We start from the raw sequence: 21,797 nt of genomic DNA, 5'->3' as shown, positions 1-21,797 counted from the left end.
TCATGTGTTTCCTCTGAACTCTTTCTTTGCCAGAGAGATCCTCTCTCTGCGAACCTGGCCTCTTGTAGGGAAGCTGTGTCAGTGTTCTGCCTATCAAGTTCCATATTGATCAGGCTGTCTTGCACACGTTATCGACCAGCTGCAAGCCGACTGTCAATCATGCACATGATCCTAGCATTCCAGCTTGCCAATCGAAGAGTTGGCATCTTATTTATTTTCATTTTTGTTTGTTTTTGCCTGGTACGGTGGATTCCATCCACTTGTTGAACAGACACTTTAAGCTCCAAGCACCCATTGAAGCAGATGGACCATGGTGGGTCAGCACATTATTAGTCAAGGGCTGCCCGATTTGAGGTGGGTGGTAGCTGACCAATGGGACACAATGTTCCCTCATGTTATCAGAGACAGTGTGGAACATACGTTCTCTACGCAAATTGAGTTGGGCCTATCAACTTGTAACTCCTGTCTCTCGAATTGTGTTAAGGCTCTGCAGCAAAACTGGGGTGCCCTTTCCTGGGTGTGAGCCTGAGCAAAATGTATGGAGACCCTGAACTGCTCAAATGTCAGAGTTTCCCTTGCAACCACCTGGTTGAGTCCAAAGGAATGCAAAACAATACATTTGACTCCAGCTTGGTTGCAGGAGTTGGCAGACACTTTAGACATCAGTCCGCCTTTGGGCTCCACTTGAGATTTTTTTTTGTCAGGATTTATCCCTTTAGCCTTCAACTCTCCCGAGGTATCTGCGAGGCAATGGAGCTATTCACCCATATCTGGGAGTTTGATTCATGAGTGCCAGGGAGCGTCCACATGCTGGTTGGCCTGCATGTCTGGGAGCCAAACCTCCTCTGCATTCCTCTGAAGCTATAGCCTGGGGCAGCGAGGGACCCCACTTTCTGTGTATTGCCATGAGGAGGCACAGCTGAAGATTTCCCACAGAGAGGCTGTGTACTGACGAGGAAAGACTTTGCACATTTGGCTCTCTTGTGCATTGCTGCCAGCCAGCGTTGTAGACTGAAACTGAGAAGCAAGCGAGCATACAAAAGTGGAAAGCATGCTAACTCTGTCCACCCACACATCAAGTGGACCTGATGGGCACACATTTATACTTGGTTATTTATTACACTGCTATATGCTTGATAGTTCCCCTGATCTACTATTATAGCCTATTTAATTTGTTTAATTTCCCTTGCTGTCAAAGAAGATGCGCAAAAATTAAATTTAATCCAGTAAACACATTTCTTCAAGTGATTAACCCATAATCCATTGTATAACACATTTCCTAATCCAACCTCAAGTATCATTACTGAAAAGGGACAACTTCCAGATCATGAAGGAAAAGTCACTTTCAGGAACTGATGCAAAACTGTTGACAAAGACACTGGTTTCACAGTACGCTTGGACTTGTGTCTTTAAAATAGTCCTGTTTAAACAAAATTTAAAGTAAGACAATAAACAAAATTAATCAAATGGGTCTGAATTATAAATTCATAAGTAAACTGCAGATCTGAGGACCAGATCTGCCGCTAGAGGTTGGAACCCAGGTTCCCAAGCCAATACCAAAAATGACTAGGTAACCAATCCTAACATTGACCTACTTGGGTAGCCCATCATTCAGGCATTAATCAAAGAAAGTATCTCCGTGACTCAAGATATTGTCATGAAAATATAATAATTTTCACAATATTATTTTGGTTTATTGTAAGGGTAGGTTAATAGTGGGGTTTGGATTAGTTTCTCTGTGTGGATGTGTGTGGGGGGGATTTAATTGAATTGGAGACAGCTGGTCTGGAGCTTTTGAGCTATCAAAAGGGAAGCTAGGTTTGAAATGCTAAATACATAAACATGGCTGAAGTTTTAGAATGTGAGGTGTGAGGATCATTTGCATTTTTAGATAAACCAGAGTGGTTTGAATTTCTGAGAGATGGTAGGATGTTACACCTAGCTAAAAGAAGCTAAGCCAAACAATGTGTTTATTTTTCCCAGAGGTTACTGGTAATATGAATACTATGAAAGATTTATATTATGAGAAAACCAAAGTTGCAAAGACATATTGGAACAATGGAATTTACATTAAAAAGTAAGAAACATGTTTAAAGGACGCAAGGTTATGTGTAAGGGAGAAGGCATTCTAAGATCTTACACGGGTGTGAAAAGCCTCTGGCCTCTGTGCATCCAGTTGCTGTCTACAGGAACCAAGGCTAAGAAAACTCACTTTGAATATCACTGTCCAGAGTATTATGTGCTTTGCCTGGGTCTGTTGAAATTTATTTGTTGTTTTTGTTGCCTTAACGGAGGTGTGACTGGGAGCCAGATTAATTAGGGGAGTTGGGGGTTATTATAGTAATAATTTGTAGACCTATGTATGTACTTAAAATCTTTTCTTCTATTAATAAATGTTTAATTTAGTTCAGTAAAAAACCTCTTAATCTCAGTGGACTTATTACTACTGAATTCAAAGCACGCATCTTGAAATAAAATAGAAATTGCCAAACAGTTGTGGCAGCTGTTTCAAGTTTCCCAGTGGGATTTGAGCAGCTCGGCATTTACCATCCGCTGTGCCATAACAAAATCTCCCAATCCTGTGGAAGGGTGACTCCTCATTAGAATGCAGTTGGAGGTGATATCAGTTGCTGCCATTCATTCCCTTTGGAGGACCACAATTCTTGCTTCCTGAGTCTTGAAGTACTTTTGAGGTTCCATAGTGATTCTCTGCATAACCTAAACTTAGCATAACCAAATTACAGGATACTTGAGAAAGACACCTGTCCCTGCCTGCAGTAACTGTTACAAGCAAAATAAGGTATTGTAAGTAATGTTAAACTTGGGCTTTTGTTGATATTGACACATATTTGATCCCATCTATAAGGCCTTGTTAAAGCAAATTAATAATCTTGCAAGAAATGTTTTTTTCTCTTGCTGTTGTTTTCTCTTCAAGGTAGTAGTTCCTGTTTTCTGATACTATTTACAATCTCTTCTAAGCTTGTGACCTAATTAGCATACCTCAAAACCAAGGAGGCTTTTGTTGAAAAAGTAGTTTGAAATTGAAGTCCTGTTCATTAATGCTCATAATAATATATTTTTCCTTACATTTGTGCGTGCATGTACATATCTTAATCCTTTATCAATTTGCATCTTTAATGTTGCCTTTTCTCTTGTGTTAATATAATTTCTTCCAGGCTCCTGTATTGCACAGCCCTGTGAGACTGGAAATTATCCTAAAGTTATGCAGCATTCTATAAAATTAGAGAAGATGCACATTAAATAGCAGTCCCTTGTGGTCCACAATTTACAAACAGATATCAATAATTAGGGAAGTATATGTGTAGTGGACAAGCTAAGATTTCATTCTTGATGTAAAAGAAGAGACATTTCATTATATAATATCCTTTTACTTAAAATTACAACATGGCAAAAAGGCACTTTGTCCCCACCATTCCATGTTGGTTTTTATCCCCTAAATAAGAAGTAGGCTTAATTTCATGTTTCTCATTGTTTCCATGCCCCTTATTCTCCTTTCCTTCAATTGCTTAGTTAACTATTCTTAAATGTTGATATGGTGTCTGTTTCAAACACTAACTTGGGTGCTCGATCACCAGCTCTGGTGTAAGAAAGGGCTTCTCTTGCTGTCTGTTATCAGCTTACATTTAGTGTTATACCCATGTCACCTTTGCTAATGTTGGAATCCTGTTATTTATTTTTCCCATCATAACATGTAGGAAACTCTTTCGAGTTATCAACAGTCACAGATTGCAACTCTTTCGAGTACAATCACAGTTCTTGGTTTCCGGGAGTGGGACATGAACCCACAACCCTCTGATTCAAAGGTGAGGGTGCTATGAACTGAGCCACAGCTGACACCTCTGGAATCCTGTTATTTTTTTTTTTCCATCACAACATGTAGGAAACTCTTTCGAGTTATCAACAGTCACAGATTGCAACTCTTTCGAGTGCAATCACAGTTCTTGGTTTCCGGGAGTGGGACATGAACCACAACCTTCTGATTCAAAGGCGAGGGTGCTATGAACTGAGCCACAGCTGACACCTCTGGAATCCTGTTATAATGAAATGCATGCTTTAGTTTGTAAGTGAGAATAGCTGTTAGTAATTGAGGAAAGATTAGGGAGTTACTCTTGAGTGTATATAAGAGCTGGTTTACATTGATGTGGGGGAAGGAAAAGGGAACTCTGTGCCTGTGCTCTGTGGTTTTGTGAATAAACTGGTGTTAAGGAAAAGACTGGCTCCGTCAGTCAATGTATGAACAGTGAATTTAACGCTCATTTTTGAGACCCCTCTATCATTGAATCCAGTCAGGTTCTATCTACTCTGTCCTATCCTTTCGTAGTTTGAAACGCCTCTATCAATCACCCTATGATCACTCCTATTCTAACAAAAACAGTCCCATTTTTTTCAAATCTTCATATATGTATTTCCTCAAACCAAATGACATTCTGGTGAATCTGCATTGTACCTTTTTTATTGTCTCAACATGCTTCCTGTACTAAGTAACCCAAAACTGTACACAATATTCCAACCGGGGTCTTATAATTTATAATTTTACCATAAGACGGAATATTCCATTTTGATTGACGTCTTGCGCTGGGGAAATGCTTTTAATGTTTTGTTAACCTGAGCCCAGAAATCTCTCTGCTCCCCCACCCCCCCCCACCCCATTCAAAGCTTTTTTTTAACCAAAGGGTAAGGTCTCGCATTAACTGACATTGTGCCATTTTTTTTTTTACTAATTCCATCACCTTGCTCTCTTGCAGTTCCTTTAGTTCTTGGAATCATTCACCCTTTCTCCTATTTTAGTATTCTCTGCAAATTTGGACACCTTTCTGTCTAGCCAAAATCTATATCACTGGTGTATGCAGGGAGCAGAAGTGGCCCCTGAACAAAACACTGTGCAATACTGCTACCTACTTCCAACCACTCTGAGGATCTGCCCTTCTGTTCTGTTTCCTGCCTTCTAACTAGTTTCAATTCAATTTTCTACTCTGCTGCTCAATCCGTACTCCTTAATTTTCACCAGTCTTCAATCCCCAGTGTTAAAACTTGTCAAAGACTTCCTGAAAGTTCACAGACACAACATCCACTGCATTTCCCTCCACCCACCACAAGATGTTCGAGTAGTTGACCTTGATTTCCCCAGAGTAGTTTTGTTTCTCTTTTTGAAAATGGATATTATCTCAGCCCCCTTGCAGTCCTCCAGCATACATTCATTCTCAGTGGAATCTTAAAATATAATTGGACAAATGAAACACCAGCATTTCTGGTTCAGGAATGTGTGGTATGGGAAAATAATTATTTTTGCATTTGTTATATTGTCAGTATGCCTGTTAACCGAAGGTTTGCTTCCTCAGATGAACTACGTCAAGCCATCGTAGCCATGATGAACAGAAAAGACGAATTGGAAGAGCAAAACAGGTATTGTTTGAAGATGAAATCTCTCCAAGCAGTAAGTTAAGCACATATTGAGTGATAGATGGATCAGAGCCTAGGTTGCAGTAATTGCTGGCTTTCGCAAATGAACTGAAATAGTGGAGACTTTGGTAAGATATTAAGTACAAATCTCATTTTCCATTCTCTTCATATGCTCATAAAATTATACTTTCTCCAATAAGAAAAATAACATAATATGGCTTCTGTACTCTTTATTTAAACCATGTTAGCTGAGGACTTGTAGAATTGTGTCACCAAATCTAATTATTTTGCTTAAATTTTGTGATCCAACGGTTAAGTTATTTTGCCATTCTACAATGAAGTCACGTTTAGGTACATGATTCTGGGATCTGTTGCTTCAATTGGTGAGATCGTCTGTTTTACATAATAAATTATCTAATTATATATCTGCTCAGCTGCTACAAAGTGCAGAAATGTTTAAAGTTTGTAAAAAGCTGAGCACTTCCTTCAATTTATGGGAGGAGGTAAAATCCTATGAGTAAACGTAAAGAAAACCTTATGTAGAAGAGTGAGGCTATTGGCAAATGAATAACCTGGGTGAGATGCTTATACAGGTATGAGATGTGCCTCTCTTCCCCCTTCCCACCACCACCCCTCACCCCACATATAAAATGAGTGGGCCAAACTGTGGCAGATGGATCTCACAGTTACGTGTGAGGTTATTCATTTTGAACCAAAAAAGGGATAGAGCTGAGCACTATTTAAAGGGTGAAAAGCTAAGAACAGTGGAGGCCCAAAAAGATTTAGGTGTCCAGATCATTAAATTGTGATACCCAGGAATAAAACAAATTCCAAAAGGACAATGGGAATGTTAGCCTTTACAACTAGAGGACTAGAATATAAAGGGGAGGAAGTTTTGCGACAGCCATGCAAAGCCATGGTTAGACCACATCTGGAGTGCGATTTACAGTTCTAAGCACTGCACCTCACAAAGGATATACAGTATATTGTGTTAGACCAGCATTCTACCAACTGGAATTTTCTACTAACCGAAATTTCTGATGATCTGTTAATACAAATCATCATTTTACCAACTAGAAGCAATTGCGAAGTTATCCGGAACCTGTACCTGTATACTGTGTTATTTTATACTTCAATTTATGTTTTAAATGTACTGTTGAAGATTAGAAGTAAAAAGAATACTGTTCTTTACTTCTTGAGTGCTTGCATATTAATTCATGCTACAAGTATTGTGCTGTATTCCATTGGTAAATGGAACTCTCTGTCAACCGGCATTTTTGATTAACCCATTCTCCCTGCATGCCAGATATAAAGATTATACTGCATTGATTTTATAAAGAGTGCAGTGCAGATTCTCCAGAATGTTACCAGGAGTTCCATTGAGTCCAGGAGCCCAGGTTACATTGAGGAAAGATTACATAAACCAGACTTGTATTCCCTGGAATGTAGAAGGTGATTAGATTGAGGTTAAAAGGATCTTGAAAGGAAATGATCGGGTAGATAGTGTCAAGGACAAGGCGATATAAGATCAGAACCAGGCCATTCAGGAGAGAAGTTTGGAAACACTTCTTCAAACAGAAATATAGTGGAAAAGTAAAGCACTCTCCCACAAAAAAAAAACAATAGATGATATTCAATTAATAATTTTAAATCTGAAGTTGGTAGATTTTTGCTAGAGAAGAGTATAAAAAGATATGGTGCCAAGGTAGATGGATGAAGTTAATGTGCAGATCAGCCATGATGTCATTGAATGGTGGAACAGGCTTGAGCAGCAGAGTGGTTCACTGCTGTTTCTATGGTGCTATCTTAATTGTCAACGAATATAGCCACTGAAGGCATGGGGATAACTAACATTTTTAACTCTAACTTAATACTGTCCTAGCCCTGCTCTAAACATCAGATAGCCTCTGATAAATGCAATAGGAAATTCAGGAGAAACATACTTGTCTAAAGAGGGATAAGAATGCAGAACTTGCTGCCATAAGGGATAGTTAAGGCGAATAGCGTAGATGCTTTTGAGTGAAATCTGGATAAACACATGAGGGAAAAAAATTAGAAGGTTATGCTGAAAGAGAAGAGGCACTTGTGGTGCGCTAATGCTGGCACAGTTTGGTTGGGCTGGATGGCTTGTTTCTAATCTGTGGACTCCCTGTAAGCCTGTGTAACCCAATGTGATTTTTTTTAGGCAGGGGTTACTGGACAGTAACAGAGTTGGAATATTGATTATTTTTCTTTTTGCCTCGTGAGCTCGGAGTCAGTGGGGACAGTTGTACTACCCACTGCCATCTATGATGAGATTACCTAATTTGGTGCAGGCAAAGGTTCAAACCTGTGACTTTCTTGGTCCATGTGAACCATTACTACACTATATCAGCACTGAACCATGAGGGTTGTGCTACATTTTTGTTTGGTTTTACTCAGTGAAAATTAACTTGCATGTAACTGCTGAGTGTTCAGAGCCTCTACAATGTGATAAGATCATATTATTTGTGTAATTTGCAAATGTCAGAAAAATGTTTCATATCTCTTTTTAGCTGGACCGCATGCAACTTTTGTTGTGGCTTTGGCACTTGCTTCCTGTTACCATCTTGATATGCATGATATTTTTTGTAAAATCTGTTATTTATTACATTTTTACTGTGAAAACATAAAACATTTTCAGCTCATTTCTATTAAACAAGTTTCAAATATTATGTACTTTGACACGAACTGGGAAATAGAACCTTAATTCTTGCTTGCTTTCTGCTTTCCTATAGTATTCACACTACTGGTTACACATGGGAGAGGGCTTTGAAATTTAGATTTAGCATATCAAGTCCTATGTAGCTATGCATCAGTACGTTAGATGCAAAAGTCAGGCAAAGACAATGGCCTGCTGAAACAGATTTAAATTTAAATTACACATTTACACAGGCAGAATGTTATTTAGACTGTATCGAAAAATAGTGTCAGACATGCTGATGGAAAGTTGGGTTTAAATTGAGATGTGCTGCAGAATTGCACAGTGTGATTTAATATAAGTCTGCAGGTAATTTAGGTTGGATCCAAATGAACAGTTTTTGCCTATATAGTCCCTTTCACTCTTTGAGTACTAATATCTTGTTCTCCAACTCGTATTTATTTTCTGGCGCTTCATGCCTTTAGAAAATGCTAATTTTATTTCTTATGCCTAGTATGGGCAAAAATTAACGAGTACATAGAACTTTGACAACAATAATTTTTATTTCACAGCAACTTTTGTTGACTCCAGACTGTGATAGTCCAATGCTCCCCTGGCTGGCCTCCCATCTTCCACCCTTCATAAACTTACGCTTATGCAAAACTCTGCTGCCCATGCCCTGACTCACACCAGTTCCCATTCTCATATCATCCCTTTAATTACTGACCTATATGGACTCAAGGTCCATCGGTGCCTTCCCTATCTCCTCCAGCCCTATGTCCATTTGAGAGCTCTGCATTCCTATAGCTCTGGCCTCTTGTGCGTCCACTTTCTGCCCCGCCTTGGGTGATTGTGCCTTCAGCCATCCGTGCCTTGAACCTCCTTGCTATTCTATCTCTTTCCTGCTTTAAAGTGGCTGTTTAAAATCTGTTTCTTTGACTAAGCATTTAGCCAGCTGTTCTATTTTCCCCTTCTTTGGCTTGGTGTCAGTTTTTGTTTGATTAGGTTCCTCATGAGCACCTTGGGATATCTTACTGTGATAAAGGTGCTATTTAAATGCTGATTGTTTAATATAGTGCCTTTATTAAATGACAATATGTTCAGAAATGGAATTTGGGTGGTCGTGAATGCAGTGGAAATGGCTGGAGGAAGCAGAAAGTAGTTCTCATGGATGGATGAGGTAGGAGAAGGCAGATGGGGGCAATTAAGAGATGGGAAAATAGAGCTAGAATGGAGGGCAGACAGTGAAATTTGGCTTTGGGTGGTAAACTGGCGATTGTAGCTGAGTGAGTTATTTCAAATTGGTGACAAAGAAATCTATGAGTTACTTATAATTGTTAGAGATGAGGGTGGATGGGGCACTGGAGGGAGTTTTAAGGAGCCATCCTGCCCTAGGGTAGAGGAGCCAGGGGTTTTCCTTTCCTCCAGGATGATCGAAGAATATTGTACAATTTTTGCGGAGGAGAACTCCTGCATCTGGCAATGGATGATTAAGCCAGTTGTGTCTGGTATGCTTAAGTTTGCACTACACCACACAGACTTTAGAGGATAAAGATAGAAGCTGTACCAGGGTGCAATGGCGATGGAAGATTATGAATATTTTACTGGGGACAGTGGCAGAAAAAGCCCAAGGCAAGGAAATGTTTGAGCAAGTTAACAGCTGCAAAGTTACTGTGGCCAAAGTCTGGACTGTCAGCAATTTGAAAGTTCAGCAGCAAGCAAACTGGGGAGGAACTTCTACCATGGCTGAACATTGAAATAAATAAGGTTGAAGGAGGGCAGGGGATATGAGTGATGAGGGCTACAAAGAGGTGGCTGGAGAAAACCTGGTCATTGATCAAGACCACAGGATTAGAGAGCGTACTGGAGATGGCATAATTGAAGGGTCAGAAAGTTTATATGGCGGGAAAGGATACAGGGGATAGGAGGTCGGTGAAGTTAGAGTCGAAAGATTGTTCGGTTGAGGTGGATTGAACTTGCCAAGGATTAAAAGCCACTCAATTTGGAGACTGAGGGAAGAGAGGTTATCTGGGGGAGGAATTTGGGTGAAGTTTGAGGGATGCTAGATGATGAGGTGGCATTTTCTCTTGATAGATGATAAATGTAATTTCCAATTTTGTGGAAGAAATGCTGCTGCAGATCTCCAAATAAATAATTTTAAATTTTATTTACCCACCCCAAAAAAAGCCTGGTGTAGCGATCATAACAACTTAGTCTTATTCCTCCAGCCTGTGGATAATACTTCTGTAAGATGTGTAACATATCTTAAGTAGTACTATTACAGTAAAATGTATAGTTTTACGACAAATGTTAATGGCATAATGCTGAGGAGTTCCAACATTTGGATACGTTGTGTGGTATTTTTAAACTTCTAAATCTTTGCACTTGCTGCACCAGATTCCTTTGATGGTCTGGTGTAACAGATGGTACTCCTTCTTTTCCAGATCACTGCGAAACTTACTTGATGGTGAGATGGAACATTCTGCAGCGCTCAGACAAGAATTTGACAACCAGAAAAAAAAACTGGCAGAGCAGGAAGAACGACATGCTGCCAAGGTTCAGGCATTGGCAAGGTAGGAGAGAGGTGAACCAACCTGGGAGAGTACTTAAGGAAAGGGAGGAGGGACATGTGCATCAATCAGATGCTGCATCATTCTATGAAGGGTATCATGGTAAATGCCAGAAAGTTTCTTTTGAGATTGCATTTTACTTTTCCAGTGTGTGGCATGTACATATGGAATCTTGTTAAATGTAGAAGGTGGGAAAGAACAAGAGTTGCTTTTTAGCAAATTTACTTATAAGTTAAATGACATTAATTGAAGGAGTTACATAAAAGCATATTTGACAGAATACTGAATTCTGCCAAATATCTTTTGATCTGTAAAATATCTCTGCAGGTCTACTGCATACTGTCCTCTTCATCATACTTCCTATTTATCACATTTTTGTGAGAGAGAAAACACATATCAATTTCAAATATGATAGAATATACTTATTACGTAGTTACTTTAGTTTTTGTTCATAATTGAATTATAAATATTCTGCAAAGTTCGAAAAGTAAATCAAGGAGACTTACATATACACTCTCAAACATGGAGGCCTGGATGTTAATAAGGGCAAGTTATGGAGATTTGAACGGGAAACCTGGAAGTCCATGTTTTCCCACTTGCTGGGAAGTTTTAACTCGATAGCATGCGCCCTTTGTGTGTGACAGGATCCCGCATTCAGCTTGATTGACAGACTTGGCTTTCAGTTGGGTGGGCAGGACTTTCGAGCAGGCTACAGTAGGTTTGATCCATGACCCAGGCGATGGGTACAGTTCTGCTGCTGGGGGGAAGCACTTCTGCTCCTGGCCCACGAGCAGTCCTGTAAAGGCACTTACCTTCTCCCCTGCACCTGTCAACGTCGGATCCACAATTTCCCAGCCTTGGTTACAATCAAAAATTCGAACGTTTGTCTCCAGGTATAAGCATTGACCTTTTTCTAACTGACAACAATGCACAAGTGAGCCAATTGGTTAACGTTAAATCACATTTTTTTTTTTGAAAACTCAGGTAACGTTATATGAAGAAACAGATTCTATCCCTTTCTCATCCCCCACTCTTTTAAAGTTTATGGAACACAAAACAAAGACTCAGCATGGTTTATTGCAGTAAAGCTTTTGAAATCTGACCTTCAAGTACTTTTGGAAACCATTTGAGCAGGAACCGTTAAAAGCTAGGAACAATATATTGTCATTTTTTCTGGCTGGCACTGAGGCATCCTAAAAAATTAGATACATTGCAGATGCGCCGAATGTATAATCCAAATTCGTCTGTGTCAAAACTGGGCAAAAATAGCTTCAAGTCCAGGCATTTGGTGGAGGTTGAGGTCTTCATATAAAATCTTTAACCAAGGCATTAAAGGTGCTAAAGACAATTTAATTGTGAAATAGCAAATTTTGTTGGGTTTTTTTTTGGTTTTACTTTGTTTAAGCTCTTAGTTTGAACATTTACATTTACAGAGGACAAAATGATCTGTTATGAACCGGGTAGAGACTGATGACTTTTAAAAAGCAATTCGAACTTCTAGCTAATAATTGAACAGATAACATAGCAAGATTTCATGTTTTAAGACCATAAGACCATAAGACATAGGAGCAGAAATTAGGCCATTCGGCCTATCGAGTCTGCTCCGCCATTCAATCATGGCTGATAAGTTTCTCAACTCCATTCTCCCGCCTTCTCCCCGTAACCTTTGATCCCCTTACCATTCAAGAACCTATCTATCTCCGTCTTAAATACACTAAGCCGTTAACTACAACAAACAGACTAAAAGCACTATTTACTAAACTCTATTTTTGTAGGCAACTTATACTTTAAACGACAGGCCAAAACTTAATATAACTGAGAAAACCTATCAGGTATATGTTAGACTACCCTTTAAGTAGACATTCAATTCTCCTAGAACCAGGCCAAACTGATTCTTAGCTCCCCAGGGTTTACTTCTGATCGTTTCCTTTCCAAGCCTGGAAACTTCTAACTTCAGAACTGTCATTCATGGTGGAAGTTTTCCTGGAGATTTTTCCCTCTAGCTAAAGATAAAAAAATCTTCCAGCCCTGTTTTAACTCCTCACAAATTTGGGATTTCCAATTCAAGCACAGGCTTACTGCGCGGTTAACCATGGAAACCTTTGGATCTAGCTGCTCGCTCTTGCTCTCGCTCTCTCTGCCTCGCGTCTGCCTGGCGCTCTCGCTCTCTCTGCCTGGCGCTCTCGCTCTCTCTGCCTGGCGCTCTCGCTCTCTCTGCCTGGCGCTCTCGCTCTCTCTGCCTGGCGCGCTCTCTCTGCCTGGCGCGCTCTCTCCCTCTCTCTCTGCCTGGCGCGCTCTCTCCCTCTCTCTCTGCCTGGCGCGCTCTCTCCCTCTCTCTCTGCCTGGCGCGCTCTCTCCCTCTCTCTCTGCCTGGCGCGCTCTCTCCCTCTCTCTCTGCCTGGCGCGCTCTCTCCCTCTCTCTCTGCCTGGCGCGCTCTCTCCCTCTCTCTCTGCCTGGCGCGCTCTCTTCCTCTCTCTGCCTGGCGCGCTCTCTCCCTCTCTCTCTCTGCCTGGCGCGCTCTCTCCCTCTCACCCTTTCTGCCTGGCGCGCTCTCTCCCTCTCTCTCTCTGCCTCGCGCGCTCTCTCCCTCTCTCCCTGCCTCGAGCGCTCACTCTCTGTGCCTCGCGTGCTCTCTCTCCGTGCCTCGCGTGCTCGCTCTCTCTCTGTGCCTCGCGCGCACTCTCTCTGCCTCGCGCGCCCTCTCTCTCTGCCTCGCGCGCCCTCTCTCTCTGCCTCGCGCGCCCTCTCTCTCTGCCTCGCGCGCCCTCTCTCTCTGCCTCGCGCGCCCTCTCTCTCTGCCTCGCGCGCCCTCTCTCTCTGCCTCGCGCGCCCTCTCTCTCTGCCTCGCGCGCCCTCTCTCTCTGCCTCACGCGCCCTCTCTCTCTGCCTTGCGCGCCCTCTCTGCCTCGCGCGCTCTCTCTCTCTGCCTCGCGCGCCCGCTCGCGCGCTCTCTGCCTCGCGCGCCCGCTCGCGCGCTCTCTGCCTCGCGCGCCCGCTCGCGCTCTCTCTGCCTCGCGCACCCGCTCGCGCTCTCTCTGCCTCGCGCGCCCGCTCGCGCGCTCTCTGCCTCGCGCGCTCTCTGCCTCGCGCGCCCGCTCGCGCTCTCTCTGCCTCGCGCGCCCGCTCGCGCTCTCTCTGCCTCGCGCGCCCGCTCGCGCTCTCTCTGCCTCGCGCGCCCGCTCGCGCTCTCTCTGCCTCGCGCGCCCGCTCGCGCGCTCTCTGCCTCGCGCGCCCGCTCGCGCTCTCTCTGCCTCGCGCGCCCGCTCGCGCGCTCTCTGCCTCGCGCGCCCGCTCGCGCTCTCTCTGCCTCGCGCGCCCGTTCGCGCTCTCTCTGCCTCGCGCGCCCGCTCGCGCTCTCTCTGCCTCGCGCGCCCGCTCGCGCTCTCTCTGCCTCGCGCGCCCGCTCGCGCTCTCTCTGCCTCGCGCGCCCGCTCGCGCTCTCTCTGCCTCGCGCGCCCGCTCGCGCTCTCTCTGCCTCGCGCGCCCGCTCGCGCTCTCTCTGCCTCGCGCCTCTCTTTGACCATAGCAGACAAACTAATCTGTGATATTCAGTGATGTTTTAGGAAAACCTGAAACCCGATTTCACAATGGCATCCTCTGACTGCTCCCCATCTCAAAGCTGATCACCATGGCTTTGTGATTCACATGAGCCTTGTATCTAGGTAGAGATGCTGATTAGCTATCCTTGAGAGCCCAACTCTCTCTCACCTTGGAATTAAACTTTTCCCCTTGCGGAGGTGTCAATCTTCACAACATTTAAGAAGTATTTAGACGAGCACTTGAAATGCCACAGCATACAGTGCTGGAAAATGGGATTAGAATAGATAGGTGCTTGATGGCCGGCCTGGACACGATGGGCCGAAGGGCCTGTTTCTGTGCGATATGATTCCATGACTATGACTCTAAATGAACAGTTTAAAACACAACTGTTTACAACTCGATATTCTCAGTACTTTAATGTGTTTTTGGAGACTTGCAGTCTGTCCACTGTTAGCACTCAAGCTGCTGCCATCGTCTCCAAGCATAAACAATTAAACCTTCTTCCCAGTAAAACAATCTGGGCCTCCTTTAATTTCTAACAATCACAGCAGCCAGGCTGGCTGTCAAGGCACATTTCAGAACAGGTCACATGATACCCTTCACTTTGCCTTAAACTAAAGACACAGTCCCAAAAACATAACTATCTTATAAACCTCATAATTGTAATAGGTCATTGAAAGAAATTCAGCAGTTATTTTGGGAGAATTGCGAAACTAGAATACCAAGTTAACATAAGCATTCCCTATCATAAATATGGATATAAGAATCGATGATGGAAAATGCTGACACAAATTTAGTGACAAGTCAAGTAGTACAGTAGTGTGTGCAGATGTAAGATTTATTTTTACATTTCTGTTATTTAACAGTTGAGCAGTGTTGATTTTTTTTTTCTTTTTGAAAAATAATCACTATCTGTGAATTTGTTTCAGCTACTTAACTAGTGCAATTAGTAGTTTTAAAATGTAGGATTTTCAAATTAGGGGAAAAAAGTGTTATTCATCAGAGCTGTTAATTAGTGCTGCTAATTTTGGCGTGATTTCTATTAACACCAAGTCAAAGTATTCTGAAAAAGCCTTGGTCAAAATAAAAACTGGAAGATGTTGCACAGTTGGTGAAACTGTTGCTGTGATCTTGGTAAAATAACAGTTTTTCAGTAATGTAATGCTGTAAAAGGATTGTCAGGATTTTTAATTGCTCAGCTACATGCACAAATTAAATTCTTTTATACATGTATGGTATCTATATTAAAAAAAACTATTGAAATCTGCATTAGAAATAGCATTGGTGCAGCTTTCTTCGAAGGTGGAATTATTTCCCTGACCTGTTTGTCTGTCTGTCTGTGTCTGTCTCTCTCTCTTTCTCTCCTGGAAAGAAATTTGTGTATTCCATCAGCTGTGGCTTGTACATAAGATCAGTTGTGGTGTTTTATATGGATGTAGTGTATTGCTTCACCAACTATTTGTCTGCAAGGTTATTGATGAGGAATAAAATGTGCACCATTTACTATTTTTTGAGAGAGGGATTGGATGGGTCCCCTGTAATGTAATCTTGTTTAAGGAACGTTTTTAAGAAGCAAAATGTACTTTTGGCCTAGTAAAACATATCCATTTCCTTGCTCCTTCCTAATGTTTTTAGAGTTGTACATTTTTTACCTGACTGCAGCCTCCATATGTTTCTAACTGAATTGGAAAAATTATTTTATGCCATTTAAGTATTGTCAACTTCTAGGAGACTTCAGTTCTCAGAATTTTATTCCATGCTTTAACCAATTATTTCTACCACCTTCACATACAAAGTAGGTGGCACTACTGAAGTATATAAAAACAAAATGAAATATAATACTGTACAGTATTCTTAGGCCAACTTTTGAAATGCCCAAGGTGTACAGAACTCATTTGAACTGCCAGGAAAATGTAAATGCATGTTATTTTGCTCATTGCAGCACTAGTTGGCGGGCTCAGCAAGTTAATCAGGTGAGTGACTGAGTGCATCATACAGATAAGAAATGAGCAATTGACCTTTAGCCCCTGCTCAGTTACCTGATCTAAGCCAGGGCTATGTTAAGAGTGCTAACAATTAGCCTTGTGCCTCACAGTTAGGAAGGGAAAATGGCCAGATTCTCTACTCCTGATAGGTAACCAGCTTCCCCCTACTGGAACTACATCGATGTGAACATCAGGTGAACACCCATCTTGTGGCTGAATAGCTTGCTGATGCTTAATGTTCTGGCTTGTACATGAGGAATGGCTGTCGTGAAGCTGCACCTCAGCAGGGAGTCAATGCCTTGGAAATGGGGGAAAATTGAAAAGAAATTACAAAACTAAGATCAGACTTATACTTCGTTTGCACAGCTAAAGTTACTAAGGACATCATGGTGAATAACATTTTGCATAATATTTTTTACATGATCTGAATATACTTGTACAGCTCAGCTTTTTAATCCATTCTTTCAGGTGCCACTTGCAAGACTTTTTCCCTTTATGTCCAGGCTTCTTTCTATTATTGGCATGATTTTGAGGGTAGACTTCTGCTTCTCTGAGCAGGAGTTCTTTTTTTATTGTCAATTCTGTTGGAATGTTTGACTGTTCCTGTTATCATTCTTCTTTTACATGTCATTTCCATAGGCTTGCTTAGATTCAGAAGTTCTTGTAAATAGGTTTCATAAAACAGCTCTCAATAAATATCGATCTGCATTAATAATGACTGGCCTTTGATTGTGTTATTGCTTTTGTCTTATATTAGAACCTTAATGTTGGGTAGATTTCCTTCATAAATAGATTGAGATTGATCAGATCTTAACAAGGTGAATGCCTTATCAATTTAATTTCTCATATATTTGGTCCTGAAATTCTTAAATATGAATACCATCAATTGACTCAAACAAAGGATGACTGATTAAATCTGTGCACAGTGTTCAAGGATGTCATTCAAGAACTGACAAGTATGACATTCTACTGAACTGTTGCATTTGTTTGACACTGAACTGATGCAGAAATAAAAGTCAAATTGATTTTCTACTTCGGTGTCATCTTATCCAACATGCCTGACCTCATTGTTATACCAACTGCTATTTTGACCTAGCTATTTAAAAAAAATATTGAGAGGCTTGGTTATAGTTGGTTTAGTTTAATATTTTAGTATTGGAACGGGTAGGGTTAGAAAAAATATTGTCATATAGGACTGGTTGGTTAATTAGCATACAATGCATTGTGGTAATCGTTTCATAGTTCTTTTTAAGCTAAGATTTTTCGTTGGATTCCTTTGATCATGAGCTGCCCAAACTTGATTCAAACATGAGCGACGAAACGAAGATAATGCTGTCATGTTTTAAAAGATGTAATTGTTTACTTGATTGGAGTGCTTACATTGCCCATGCTTTATGGATGATAATATGATGCTAAGAATGAAGATTACCATGCCTAATAGTAAGAAGGAATTCGCTTTAATGATCAAATGGATCATTTTAAAATAAATAAGTAGGTATGGAGATGGTTACAGAGCTGGAGGAGTGACCAGGCAATAAAAGGGACTTGAGGGAACATGACAATCAGAATTTTAAATTGGAGGTATGGGAGTGAAAGTCAAGGGAAAGATATGAGTGATGGATATGTGCAACTTGTCTGGGGATAGCATATGGGGAATCAAGTTTTGAATGAGTTGAAGTTTAGATGGTTGAGGATGAGATGCTGGCTGGAGTTTGGAGGTGATGAAATCATGAGTAAGGATTCCAGCAACAGTTGTGCAGTTAGAGCTGGAGGTTGGTAATGCTACAGATCAACTTTTTGTGATAGGGAGGATGTGGAGTTGGAAATTCAACTCGGGGATAAATTGGATTCTAAGGTTGAGAATGCCATGAGACAGTGGGCAAGGGATGAAATTAACAAGAACATGAAGCTAATGGTAGGACCCAAAACTTCTTAAAGTTTAGCTGGAGAAAAGTGGGGTTTATTCAAGACTGAATTTTTGACAAATAGTCTTACAACACAGAGGTAGAGTGTTGGGTGGCATTAGTGTATATGTGGAAGATGATCTTGTGTTTGTAGATGGTGTTACCAATTGGCAGCTTCTAAGTAAGGAAGAAGAGGGGGACCAAGAATAGATTTTTGGAATTCTCAAGGAAAGAATGTTCAGAGATAGAGTGGTAGTTTGCCAAGACAGAGGGGTTGATGGTGTTTTTTTATTTGGGGAGTGAGATGGTGGTTTTGATGAGGAGGTGTGCCTCAAGGGTAAGATGAGCTTAAAGAGGACCAAAGGAGAGGTGCAAAAGAAATTAGAGAAGTCAGTTCAAAGCTTAGGTGGGGGAGTCTCAAGTTTGACTTGGTGAGCAAGTGGGGTGGGGAAGCATTAGAGGTAGCTGAATGAACGATTTCAACCTTAGTGACAAAGAAGTTCATTAACATTTTAGAAACAAAGTGTAAGCAAAGGACAAGGCTAAAGTATTAAATGAGTAATTTGATCTGTCCTCACCAAGGAAGCAGATGACATGAAAGTTACCCTAAAGGAGGAGAGAGATGTTATGTACAAGATAGTAATAGATAGAGGAGACATACTAAAAAGATTAGCGTTACTGAGACTTGGTAAGTCACCTGGTACAGATGCAATGTATCCTAGGAACCAAACTTAGAAATAGCAGCAGCATTGAAAGCAATCTTTCAATCCTAGTTGAATACTGGAGTAGTGCCAGAGGACTGGAGCTTGCTAATGTTATACCACCAGTCAAGAGAGGGGAGAGGTATAATCAGGAAACTACAGACCAGTCAGCCTAATGTCAGTCATCGATAAGTTATTAGAAACCATTATCAGGGACAAAATAAACTTTGATTTGGATAGGCATGGGTTAATCAAGAACAACCTAGCATGGATCTGTTAGAGAAAAATTGTGTCTGACTAACTTAATTGAATTCTTTAATGAGGTAACCGAGAAGATTGATCAAGATAGTGTAGTAGATGTTGCATGTATAGACTTTTGGAGGGCGTTCAACAAAGCGCTACATGACGTGGGATAAGAAGATAAAAGCCTATGTAGTTAAGGGGCAAGTGGTGGCATGTATATAGAATTGACTCAGTGCCAGGGAGGAGAGGATCAATAACGCGAGGTTATAGATTAAAATTCATTGGTGAAAGGCCTCAAGGAGAGATGGGGAATAATTCTTTCACCCATAGTTGTTGAGATATGGAATGTTCTACCTTGAAAAGGCGGTGGAAGCTGATTCCATAAATAATTTTAAAAGGAAGTCAGAAGCACTTGAGAATGAGGAACTTGCAGGGAGAAGAAATGATAGTGTGAGACTGATTGATTGCAATGCAGGTTTGATGGGCCAAATGTCATCTTCCTATGCTGTCAGTTTCTATTATTCATGAACAATGCTGGATAACGCCACTCATTGTACTCTTGTGACTGATGTTTTGGTTTCCTTCAAAACTTGAAATTCATTATGCATAACAGCCTGTGTACATGAAATGGTTTTCAAAGTCTTGAAAAATATAGCATTGCCCAGGTTCAGTAGCTCATGTTGTCTTAACTGTACACAGATTTGGCTTAGTCACTAGAATAGATTTCCTGGCATGAAGGGAGCTCAACTTCTGTCAGTAAATGGGTTGATGAGATCATTTATTTTGTGGAGTTTCAGCTGGAACAATAATTGCTATAGTTAGACCTTCTTGAAGATCTGACATGCACTGGTTCCACAAAAAATATTATACACTGATGCTAGATTTGGTGCAGAAGTTACTTTGGCTCAAAAAATGTACAATCCTGCCTCGGGATGAAAAATATTGGGAAAGTTTCTTTAGTATTAGTGCACTAACTTCATAATTGGTTTGGTGGAGCCTTTCACCTGTCCAATGACTACAAACTGTGACAAGAGTGTGCAAGGTCAGAAAGAGCAACTGGTTGCTTTGATGATTGGCAATTCCAAAAATAATTATCAAGTTTGGAATTTCAATATTTGAAAAGCTGTGAGAAAATTACTACATTGTGAATTTATATTGGGGAGAGCTTTATACACTCCCCGACACTGATCATCTTAAGGAGCCCTTGCCTTGGATTCATGTTGGAAGAGTGATTATGAGTTGAATTGCAATAAGATTATTTTAATAATAGTTCATAGCAACGTGGCTGCACTTATTTGTTTTATGCTGATTATTGTACCGATTATAACATGTTTAAAGGTTTAATTTTGTACCAGTTCGTCTCCTGTAGTATTACACACAAAAAGTTGGGGGCAATAGTAGCTCCTTTACTTGCCCCTGATATCTTCATGTTGTTATTTCTCTACAATTATGCTCCTCTTCTGCCTCTGCCCTTCTGTTTGTGCACTCTACTGCTTCTCTATGACTTTATCTTTAAGGTAGGATCTAATGGGTGGGGTGCCCTCGAAAAGAAACACCATTGGCTGCAGTCAAAAACTGTCTTCTGTGGCTTCCTTCACATCCCTTCCCCCAAGTAACCACATCACCCTTTTGAGCACTTTGTAACCCCTAACCCATACCTTCCCATTATTTCTTCCCTTTTCCTTCATCCATTTGTTCCATCACAGCCCCACTTCTTTTCCTTTGAATTACTCACACAGCTGTATTCTCCACTTCACCTTGCAGCATTGTACCTCACCTCTACATGCCTTCTCTACTGCACACCAAGCTGCATATAAGGATAAGTGATAGGAGGTTTGTCACCTGAAACCTGTTTCCCCTTCACTTCTCTTAGCTGCACTCCCATTTTCTCTCCAACCTTCTTCCCTTTCCATTTTGTCATTCTCTCCCCTTTCTTTTCTCCTTTCCGTTTTATCCTTCTCTTCCATTTCTTCCCACCATCCCCTCCACTCCTCTCTTTCCGCCCTTCTGTTCAAGCCTATCTTTTTGCTCCCTTCTTCATGCCCCTATATCCTACGCTCCCCGTCTTTCCAAGCTCCCCAAAACCCTCATCCTCTTCATTCCCCAATCCTCCATTTTTCCCCTCTTTACCTTCTCATTCACTTCCTTCTCCTCTCTTCGTCCTGTGCCTTTTTAGATCTCATTCCCTAAAAAAATTTCAAAATTTAATTTGCTTTTCTTTTAAATAATCAAATTGGGCATTAGGAAAAAAGGCTTCTCTCTCTCTCTCTCTCTCTCCTTTTCTCCCAGCTTAATGCATTTTCTGAAATTGATGCAAAAAATAAGTTACAACAATTATTTAAGCCTGGCTCTCTCCTCTTAGTAAAAAAAAAACCTCTCTGTGCATTTTATCCTAATGAAGCTTTGAAATTTATCATCAGGTAATCGGGAAGTATGAGAAAAGAAGGAACAATATTCCATCAATATCATTGACTGAACACTACTGATTAATTCAAGAAAAATAGCTTTATGCTGGGACTGGATAATCTAAACTCAGCCTATAGAGTCACACTTCTAGGCAGTAATAAGTCAAAGCCCAAGCTTTCGGGAGGTGCTGAAGCTTCAAATAAAAATGAGTCAAGGTCTGACAAGATAGAGAAGACAATTCAGTGGATAAATTTCATATGGATTTACAACTAAATTTCAGCACAGAAACAGTTGAATTGGACTAAGGCAATTCCCCATAATCAATAATGCTTTGTAGCCATCTTCAATTGTTTTGTTTTGTTTTCTT

At 41.1% G+C, this 21,797-nt stretch overlaps 1 protein-coding gene across 2 annotated transcripts in view; it reads left to right on the top strand.

The window, feature by feature from the left end:
• snx29 (sorting nexin 29) overlaps window positions 1-21,797 on the top strand; it is a 504,385-nt gene that overhangs the window by 116,998 nt on the left and 365,590 nt on the right. For both annotated transcript variants that reach the window (XM_078559132.1, XM_078559133.1), the window contains exons 12-13: window positions 5,361-5,424; window positions 10,525-10,653. In XM_078559132.1, coding sequence (XP_078415258.1) covers window positions 5,361-5,424; window positions 10,525-10,653 — 193 coding nt within the window. The remainder of the gene's footprint in view (window positions 1-5,360; window positions 5,425-10,524; window positions 10,654-21,797) is intronic.

The sequence above is a fragment of the Cetorhinus maximus genome, chromosome 15 (assembly GCF_964194155.1).
Source record: "Cetorhinus maximus chromosome 15, sCetMax3.hap1.1, whole genome shotgun sequence".
Taxonomy (NCBI): Eukaryota; Metazoa; Chordata; class Chondrichthyes; order Lamniformes; family Cetorhinidae; genus Cetorhinus; species Cetorhinus maximus.
The sequence above is the reverse complement of the archived record's forward strand: the minus strand, read 5'-3'. Positions and strand labels throughout refer to the sequence as shown.